The sequence below is a fragment of the Monopterus albus genome, unplaced genomic scaffold, assembly GCF_001952655.1.
Source record: "Monopterus albus unplaced genomic scaffold, M_albus_1.0 scaffold93.1, whole genome shotgun sequence".
In the NCBI taxonomy this organism is placed as follows: domain Eukaryota; kingdom Metazoa; phylum Chordata; class Actinopteri; order Synbranchiformes; family Synbranchidae; genus Monopterus; species Monopterus albus.
In genome coordinates, this window is record NW_018127973.1 from 1,109,688 (window position 1) to 1,119,958 (window position 10,271).

Sequence of the window (10,271 nt, forward strand, 5' to 3'; positions counted from 1 at the left end):
AGGGTCAGATTGATGTTGTAATCCTAACAATTTCCAGGTGTCAAGAATGCTGATGAGAATGAGTTGCACTCTATTGCATCACAGCCGGCCAACACTCATGTCTACAATGTTGCCGACTTCAACGTCATGAGCTCCATAGTCGAAGGACTAACCAGAACAGTGTGTGAGCAAGTGGAGCAGCAAGATAAAGACATCAAGGAGAGTAAGGACACTGAAGACAAAGACTGTGCAACAGTCATGCATATGTAATATCGCTGATAAGCTTTTTTGCACTGTGAAGTAGTAGCTATACCGTGGATGGAAAACCAGAAAAGGTGATATCTTTAAAGAGACTTCTTAAAGCCAGTCTGATTTGTTGTAGTTAGATTTCAGCATTACCTCCTTTGCTCAGTGCATGTAAGATTTTCTAGTTCCTCATTTGGACTAATTCTCTGTAGTCTGATTCAGTATGTTTTCCTTTTTCCTCTCCTTTTATTTCTTCAGAACACATACCAGAGAAGACGGGACCACCACTTGACCTGTTGACATCAGAGGTCACAGCCCGTAGCTTTCGGGTTTCATGGAGCCATGCCCCTGGAAATGTAGAGAAATACAGAGTGGTTTATTATCCTGTTCACGGAGGAGAACCACAAGAGGTAAACCTACATTCTGAGAACTCCACTGTATTTACTGTGCTTTTTTAAACCAAGTTTAACAAGGGACAAACCAAAGAAGTCAAGAACCACTGCGATGAAATTTATCACTGTATAATAATAAGAAATATTCATGTCATTGCAAACACAGCCTAAAAAAATCTGATAATGAAGCTATTAAAGGTCTATGCAGGTCTGTCTGAAGCTAGACCTGCATATGCTTAAACGCATAAGCAAGGCCTAACACATACTGTGTAGGAGCATAGAGAGGTGGCCTGGCATGCACTTCACTTTTCTATTATATTTACCACACCACTGGGAGTTATCTGGGGTCTTCTGCCAGGTGTATAATTAGAGCTGTGCTGTTCCTTGTGGTGATGCTGCTGGTGTTAATTCATCCATACCTCTCATTCTCATCCTTCCATTCACAACTCCCTTGAACATCCATGCAGGTAATGAAGGCTCACTAGACATTGTACTTGGGCTGATCCAGGCACCTGCTTGATTTTCCAGAACATTTGACCACAGATACTATGGTATTAAATCTTTTGCTTAGCTGGTTTTACAGAGACCAGATGTTCTGGATCCACAGATGTTTCCAGCTGGTGCAGCCCATGTCTAATCTGTATCACAGCTGTCACCCGTTTAGTTCAAAATGAAAAAATATTCTTTAGCTTTAAACATTTGTACCTTATCCAGTAAAGTGATTTGCCCCTCCTTCCTTTCCTAACCTGCCTTCCTTCCTTTTCTTTTGTCAATTTGTCTGCATTGATGGCTCCATTATTTGATTTTACCTTCCTTTCTACTGGATGTCCCCCCACTCCTCCTCTCCTCTTCTCCTGTCCATTTCTCTTGTCTGTCCCTTCCATCCAACTTTCACACCTCCTCTTCTGCACCCCCAGGCTGTAGTGGACGGCAGCGAGACGTCAGCGGTGTTGCAGCATCTCAGCTTGCTCACTGAGTATCAACTAGCTGTGTTTGCTGTGTATGCAAATGAAGCAAGCGAAGCTCTGAGAGGATCAGAAACAACCTGCAAGTTGATCTTCACACACAAACAATCATTCAGAAATGTACATATAAAATGTCACACCAGTGCTTCAGTCAACATTTTAGGTCTGAGTTAATGACAGTGGCTTAAAGGTTTGACGGACAGGGAAGTCAGACATAGTGAAAATGATGCGCTCATAAAGACAGGAAAGTAAAAACATCAGTCAAGATAAGACGATTTTTTTCCCCACAAAAATTACCACAAAATTAAATTCTTGGCAAAACTGTGTGGAGTGACACTATAACTATTTATATGACTGAAAGCTTACTTGATGCCAACTCAAAGGTCTTTGTATACAACTCGAATTTAATGATTATGCCTTGTTTGAATTGTGCTGTTTGTGTTTGTATGTGTGCAGTGGCTCTTCCCACAGTGACAGACCTCCAGCTGTTTGATGTTACTCACAGCTCTATGAAAGCAAGATGGGACAGTGTGGATGGAGTCTCTGGCTACTTGCTGCTCTATGCGCCTCCTACTGCTGATGGCGATTTGGATGAGGTGGAGGTAATGATGGAAAGAAGCGGCTGAGTCAGAGATACAGAATAAATAAATACATAATCAGATCATTTTAAACAGCAACTTGGCAACAGAGTCCAGATGTTATGTTAAGTGCTGAAGTGTGTGTCTGTTTGCACATCTTTGTTCACAGATAAAGTTGTCGGATGGAGTGACAGAGCTGGAGCTCGACGGGTTGACTCCTCACACGGACTACACTGTCACTGTTTATGCCATGTTTGGAGAGGAGACCAGTGACCCTGTTACAAACCAGGAAACTACATGTGAGGAATGCCCCTGCACAGACATATTAAGCTTTATCCTTTAATTCTAATCTTAAATCTTAAACCAAGTCCTAGTCCTCAATCAGGAGAGGTGAGGCTCAGACAAAACACCTTCTCTTTCTAAAAATGTCCCCACTGTCAAAGTCTCCAACTCAAACTGATTCTGACAAAGCTAGAATTGCACAGGCATACAAACATTCTTCAAACACTTGTTCTTTCTCTTCCTTAAGTACCACTGAGTCCTCCCAGCAACCTCCAGCTCTCTGACATCACTCATAACTCCGCCCACATCAGCTGGGACCCAGCGCCCCGAGGAGTCGAAGGTTACCGCATCGTGTGGGTCAAGACAGACGGACGGATCACAGAGGAGGTGTGTGAGACTTGGGTGACTCTATGATGTTATTTGTTTCAGATGTGATTTGTTTAAAATAATGATATTAGACACTGTATCTGTGTTGAAAAGGTTTAAAAGATAAATGAAGATGGGAACAAAGAGGACCATAACTTTATGCAGTGTTCCTTTCAGTAATGAAAACTAAAGACTACCAATATAAATCATCATTAAAAATATACTATCCATCTACTATTTCTACCGCTTATCCTGAAGAGGTTTGCTGGATGGGCTGGAGCCAATCCCAGCTGACATTGAACGAAAGGCGGGGTACACCAAGACAGGTTGCCAGTCTTATCACATGTAGACAAACAACCATACACACACCCTTACTCACTCCTATGGGCAACTTAGAGTCATCAATCAACCTAAGTTGCATGTCTCTGTGCTGTGGGAGGAAGCTGGAGTACCTGGAGAGAACCCACACAGGGAGAACATGCAGACTACACAGAAAGGCACCTTCTGGCACCACAAGTGCTAACCGCTGACCCACCATGCCGCCCTTAAAAATATACAGATAGTGTTATTACACAGGAATGATTTGTGTGCGAGTATGCAAAAGCACAGGTCGGATGAGTTTCTCCGACTTGTGCTGTGTGTTCACCAAATCAGTGGGTGTTACTGTTGGCCAAGCTAGGTGTTTTAATCTTTCAGTTATGTAAACACTATTAGAAACCTTGAAAACCAGTGAGACTTGTCTTAGCTGACTCTGATAGAACTGTTCAGTGTTTGTACAGACATAATAGTGTTTTTTTTCCTGATATGTTATGTGTATCCCGCAGGTGGAGGTGGGCCCAGTGAACTCCTATGACCTCAGCGAGTTGACGCCTCTGATGGAGTACTCAGTGTCCATCTTTGCCTTGTACAGCGAGGGCCAGTCAGAGCCACTCAACGATCGATTCACTACCAGTAAGAAACTGCCACCCATCCGGTAGCCAGATGCTTTAGTTATAGCTGAGTAGTTAGCGTAGCGAGCTAGTTAACTGATTGGTGAAACACAGTGGAAGAGAGATGTGAGCGCAGCATTGTGTGTGTGTTTAAAAGTCATCAGGACAGCTATCTGACAACAGGACAGCAGCGCGACGAATCTTTACCAGACTGACCAGCAAGACAAGTGTACTAGTCAAAAATAGTTAGATCATCAAAGAGAAGTCACGTTTTTAGCCTGTTGTTTTATTGATTTTTTTTTTTCTTTTTCCCCCGGCTTGTTAGAGGTAGAAAGTGAAACTCAAGCAGCCTGGTCAGTCATAACAGAAAACAACAGGATTTGTGTGATTTAAACAGCTGACTGTGGCGATTATGCTTCACTAAAAGGGAAAATGGACATGAACAAAAAAAAAAAAAGGGTTTGGTCTCATGGATTCAGCCTGGATTGCCTCATGTGATATAGTGGAATTCTCTCTGCAGCGTGAGACAGGTGTAGAAAACGCTTCCAGTGTGTTTTACCAGTGAGTCAGTGAAAACAGAGTTGATGGCCAGTAGTAAGTACATTTGTTTTTATTGTTCAGTTTGTCATCCACATCAGTGCTGCTGCCTCCATTTCCCAGTCCCCTTTTTTTCTGAGGACAATTTTGTTTCAATAATTGTATCAAAGCCTCAAGAAGGCAAAACTATTTCTCTCTTGGTGCAAAGCACTGTTGAATTTTATCACCTGTGCTGGTCCTTCTGCTATTTTGGCAGTCTGCCCATTTCATTTACATATCAGCATAATAGACCAGTTACATTAAAAGGTCATTTCACTGTCCCTGACTATTCCGTCCCGCTAACAGATATTGATTTGTAGGAATACCCCTTTAAGCCCCAAGCAGTTGGGCTCCAGTGCTCCGTCAGCTAAAAGAAATGTAAATCTGGCAAGAAACTATTAAACTACTCAATCTAAAAAGCCACGTTGATTTTTATTTATCTGCTGGAAAACTTTGTTCAATGACCCAAGTTTAAAAAAGGGAACTTTATGAACTAATACAAATACGTTAGCACTTTTTTAGCTTTTTGAGTGGCGGAGTGGGAAATTGAGGGAACCTGCATCATTCGAGTTCACACTGAAATGCTGTGCGTCAGTGTTTTTGTAATTTGGAGGTAAGATAATTGCTGAACTAACAGTTTAAATGTGCAAAAATTAGCCCCTACAGTCAGGAAAGTAGCAGTTTGATTCACCATGTTCCAAACTGAGGATAGCTCATGGTTATATGGCAAATACCACATGTTTTTCATAGCATTCCCATGACATCCACACGGACACAGCTTGATTTTTACTCTGGCTTGGTGCAACCAGAGTGGACATTCAGTGTTTTGCAGCTGTTGGCGTTTTTGGAAATGCATATTCAATTAAAACTACAGAGACTGTTTGGATTAGCATTTACACTAGGTTAAATGTGGTCACACCGTGACACTAAATGCTTCATGCAGCATTTCCATGAAAGCTCATCATGCAGTGCAGTTGCAGTAGCAGCCAAGCTTCTCAGTGGGAGGCACGGGTAGGAGGAAAAAACAGTGCAGGACACTGTGTACAGTATTTATTATCAACTTGCAGTTTTACTTCAGAATGATTAAAGCTGCTATGTGAAAGTATGTAAAAGGTTAAAAAAAATCTAGAGTGAAGTTTCTCTCTGCCTTTCAGCTCCAGTTCCCGGGCCTCTGAACCTACGCTCCAGTGGTGTTGGTACAGACAGCTTTAAGGTCAGCTGGGATCACTCGGCTGATGACATAGTACTTTACAGACTCTCCTGGGCGCCGTTCGCAGGTGGTGACTCAAAGGAGGTCAGTACTACTAAAATCCACTAAATAAAGTTGTAGATAAATCCAGGTGAGTAGAAAGTCACAGGGTTTCACATCAGTGATAGATATTGACATAGATTATTTTGACAACACTACATATATATGAAGCATCAAATCTGAGTCCTTGGCACAACTATGAGCTACCCACAAATGTGTATTTTCTCTCCCTCAAGCTGACAGATGTTATTACACCAATAAAAATTGTAATTTAGCACGAAAGGATAAATAACCTGCATGGGTTTGGTATGTAACATTTAGCCGGGGGTCCACATATTATCTCTGTTTCCAGAGGAAGAAGTGGCAGCACTCCATGTGCCCAGATAAAGAGAGCCCTGTGCTCTACAGTAAAGACTTGCATATAGGCTTAACCACACTCCTGGTTACTGGTAAAAACCCTTGGCATGGCTGAGTGTAAATAAAGGCTGAATAAATCCAGAAATTAATGGCTTGGGTGTTTTATTACCTTGATCTGGGGTTTAGAGACAGCTGGGAGACAGCGATAGAGCCCACAGGTCGGTAAAAGTGTGTGTGTGTTTGTGTGTTTTGCTGAGAGTCATCAGAGCTGAAAATAACATTCTGGGGAGTTGGAGAGGTGGGCTGATAATACTGCCAGTGTAGAGAAAGGGATACACAGCTTTTATCTGTCTTTCACCTGCATACTGTACACGTGTGCACACAGACACACATATTTGCGTCCTTTTCCGACTGCTCTGTATTTTAATATCACAGAGGAGATTAAACATAATGCAGTCCAATAGATACACAAACCAAGTGAAAGATTAAAACTGGATAATCTAGAAATCCATTTGATGAGGGAATAACCATTGTTAGTTTTGCTGCCATCCTGAAATCTTTTTGAAAGCAGAGTTCTGATCCTTTAGTGCTTGTTGGTTAATCAAAATGTTTGATAGTCTTTAATCATACAAATATTACTGAGGGAAATGCTACATTAAGGAAACAGTACTATAAATAAAATATGGAGATACATCTCACTAAATGCAAGAAATTCCAAAAAAAACCCCCCAAAACTAAAGGCAGAGAATGAAGTGGTAGAGATGCACGTTCTCCAGGGAAATCAGGGATCTCCAGTTTCATCTGTAAAATTTGCATGTAACTGTGCCTCAGAGGATCTGTAAAGACACAAACTGGTTATTGAGTCATGTACAGTGAATTTCAGAGGTGTGCTCCATGGAAGTGAGCTGTACTTCTGATGACCTCTTTGTGTTTACCTTGGGATCTGATTTGTTTGTGTGTCATAAATTGCAGTGGTAGTTGGGCCTCCTCCAGCAGTAGTCGATCCAACCGGCTGTCCTCACGTTTCTGAATTACTGTTATTGCCGCTCTCATATTTATAGTGCCTGTAAGTGGCTTAATTAGTTTTACATAAGAGTATTAGGTGCATTTAAATGCTGTGTACTTGAATATTTATTCAATGCAGTATTACAACTAAATCAGTGTAAAAAGTATGAATTGTTTTCATACATAGCAGATTTTTGCATCACCATGTCCTGCTGTTTTCATCACTGAAGTCTGCGCACTGAGGTGATTTGTTGTTTTATGATTTTAGCAGCTCTCCCTGCTAATACATAGTGATGACCATGGTTTTGAAAATCTGGGCTTCCACTTAAAGTATAAATGATATTGTCAGACTGTTGCTCAATGCCCAGATTGTTGGTCACATCTTGAGGAAACTATTCTATTTTTTTATAGTAACAGCAAACCAAAGTACAAAACAGAAGGAGGTGTCCTAAAAAGTTGTCAGCACAGTGTGAAAAACATGACAAAATTTAATACACAGTGAGCTGGATTGTTTTTATGCTTATACAAAGCAATTTAGAAATACAGAAAATACTGCTGAAAACAGCAGGAGCAGTTTTTGGAAATACTAGCCTCAAAAGTAAATTTTGCAAAGAAGGTATTGCTGAGTGTTAAATGTAATATGAAAATTAGACGTGCGTTTCTTGTACACAGGTGATCTTGAGTGGAAGTGATAACAGATACACTCTGAGCGATCTGAGTCCGTCTACTGAGTACGAAGTGATGCTGACGGCCATATTCAGCGATGAATCTGAGAGTGACACCATCTCTGTGATGGAGACGACATGTAAGTGACAGCACACTGTTTAATGAGCAGCATGCACAGCTGTGCTGCCTACTCAGGCAGCTGTGATATTTGCTTTATCTAATCAATACAGAACGTGACAAAAGTCAGAGTCTAAAAACTTTTCCAGAGGTAAGTGGTATTTCAAAATAAATTTCCCTTGGTTGCACTGATGTTGAAATTAGCCTGTGACATAACTTAACCCTCTTCACCAAAGTGTCTGCTGAGAATAACAGCCAAGTCCGAGCACACATGCCTTTTAACATAATAAAAATTTGCATTTCCGAGTTCAAAGCTTAGCTCTGCATGAGCTCATTTGTGTGGATTGGTTTTGCCCCAGCTTTTCTCAGAAGAATAAAATCAATTTTCAGTGATTTGTTACAGGTCTCTCTAATTACTTCAGTTACTGAGATTGAGAGTTGATTAAAAGAGTTCACAAAAAATTATCTGACTTATGCTCTCTGCATTTCCCCAGTGGCCCAGACAACAACAGTTGCTTCCACAACCACAGGTAAAAAGTGTCCAGATTGTTTTTGTGTAAAATTCCACAACAGCGTCCAAAGGATCCCACTCTCAATACTTCATGTGTAATAATAACCAAGCATTTACTGGAAAGGTTTGATACAATTGGACACATCACATTGGTTTAAATGTGTGCCATGAAATTCATTTTTTTGTTAGTAATGTTAAAAACTTAAGAGTGTTGCTTTAAATAATTTAGCTGTATGTGTCCAGCGAGCAGAAGTTCAAGTGGTATTTTCTTAAAAGAAAATGATCCCTGCAGAGAGACTGGCCAGATTTTAATCATGGCCCAAGCCAAAACATCTGCCCAGAACGTCTGCTGCTACTAAAATGTGAAAGGCTCTGCTGGTTGCCAGCTCATGCTGATGTTGCCAGAGAGCAACCACAGTCTTAGCAAGTTCCTGTAGAAGAGTTTCTGTCTTTGTTGCTCATTTAACTAGAGTTACTGAGGGCTCAGAAAAGCTCTGCTCTATCTCTTCTAAGACTGATGAACTTACAACTGAAACACTGATTTTCTAGCAAGATAGATGTCATGAAGTTAAGTTTGGAAGAACTTTTGTATAAATGTGTTTACCAAGAGCTTTTCACCCAGAGAGTGTTGTTCAAACTCCATTATCTCAGAGGTGACCTGCAGGTTGTCTGGATTATGCTGTGTCTGAGGAGCAGGCTACAGCAAATTGAGTCATATCAGTTCACCCATGGCTCCAAAAATGAACACACTAACAAAAAAGTAGTAACATCTCCTTTACTTACAGTAGGTCCCTTCTCTATACCTGGAAACATAACAGCACATCTGCTTTATTTTATCATGTATCCTGTGATAGTCCCAATTTAAAGTGGCCAACTAAAAGTCTGTGATTTGCCTGTGTTTTTAAAAATGAAGGCTTGTAGTTCATGGCAGCATTATGGTATGTATGGGGCCTCCAAAGAGGACTCATAGGGCGTGTTAGCTTTGGGTTCAACCCGTTATTGAGACTGAATCAAAAAACAAGCTTTTTTTCAAAACCAATACACCCCACTTGTGCTAGATTTTACTGCAGCTTGATTCTCCCATCCAGTGCGTCATACAGTAACTGACAGGGCATCTGGGCACTCTTACAGTAGCTGTTACTTCAGCACACTGGCGTTTTGACTGATATTTTTGTGATCTACTGTTTAACAAACCACATAGTTAGATCACACAAGGTGTGAGGAAAATGTAAATTAATTCAAGAAATTTTTTTGGGTTAAATTTTGATATATACATCTTAGTTTAACTCATTGACTGTTGTCTGTGATGTGGTGTGGCAGTGGCACGTCAAGCTGTGAGGAACCTTCAGCTGAGCGATGAGACCACCCAAAGCTTAGAGGCATCATGGGAGATGGATGACCCCCGTGTACAGAGCTACAGGGTCTCCTACGCTGTCCTCAGGGATGACCACAAAGAAGAGTCTGTGAGTTGATCATGCTGGGAGCTGTTACTATCAAAGCAGTATTATTTACAGATTACAAGTTAAGTACAGATTTAGCAGTTTGCGGCAGCGGCTCTAATCTTGATCAGTGAGTGTAACTCATTTGAATTTTACCTTCCTGTAAAAGTCTGCCTCATCTCAGTCCTCTGCCCACTCTGGGCATCGTAGCTCTGAAACACATGCACGTAAACACACAAACATCTCACCTGGTGAGCTGTGGGCACAAATTATGTGAATGTAACAACACTGGAGCAGTGTTGAGAGGAAGATCATTGTTGTTTCCAGCCAACTGGATTGCACTAGAGTGGTCAGTGTCAGGTCATTTTTCTCCAATGAGAAAACTGATTATACTTTAAGTTCCAGTCCGCTCAGCCTTGCCTTCCTGATCTCTTTATCTGTGTTTAGATCCCTTGTGCTCAGCACCTTGTACTGACCCTGATCACTGATGCACACAAACACTCAGCCTCTCCCTTCTTTTCCATCTGACCCTCTATCTCTCACTGCTTTTCCCCTTTCTTGCCTTCTCTCCTCTTCCACCTCCACTTCCTTTCTTTCCCTCTCCTTTTCTTCCC

At 41.3% G+C, this 10,271-nt stretch overlaps 1 protein-coding gene across 9 annotated transcripts in view; it reads left to right on the forward strand.

The window, feature by feature from the left end:
- Nucleotides 1-10,271, forward strand: part of col14a1a (collagen, type XIV, alpha 1a) — a 147,209-nt gene that overhangs the window by 44,790 nt on the left and 92,148 nt on the right. For 8 of the 9 annotated variants that reach the window (XM_020608497.1, XM_020608498.1, XM_020608499.1 and 5 more), the window contains 11 exons: nt 38-202; nt 484-635; nt 1,535-1,664; nt 2,039-2,184; nt 2,330-2,459; nt 2,690-2,829; nt 3,633-3,759; nt 5,468-5,607; nt 7,597-7,729; nt 8,202-8,237; nt 9,539-9,681. In XM_020608497.1, coding sequence (XP_020464153.1) covers nt 38-202; nt 484-635; nt 1,535-1,664; nt 2,039-2,184; nt 2,330-2,459; nt 2,690-2,829; nt 3,633-3,759; nt 5,468-5,607; nt 7,597-7,729; nt 8,202-8,237; nt 9,539-9,681 — 1,442 coding nt within the window. The remainder of the gene's footprint in view (nt 1-37; nt 203-483; nt 636-1,534; nt 1,665-2,038; nt 2,185-2,329; nt 2,460-2,689; nt 2,830-3,632; nt 3,760-5,467; nt 5,608-7,596; nt 7,730-8,201; nt 8,238-9,538; nt 9,682-10,271) is intronic. The other variant, XM_020608496.1, reaches the window with a different exon arrangement.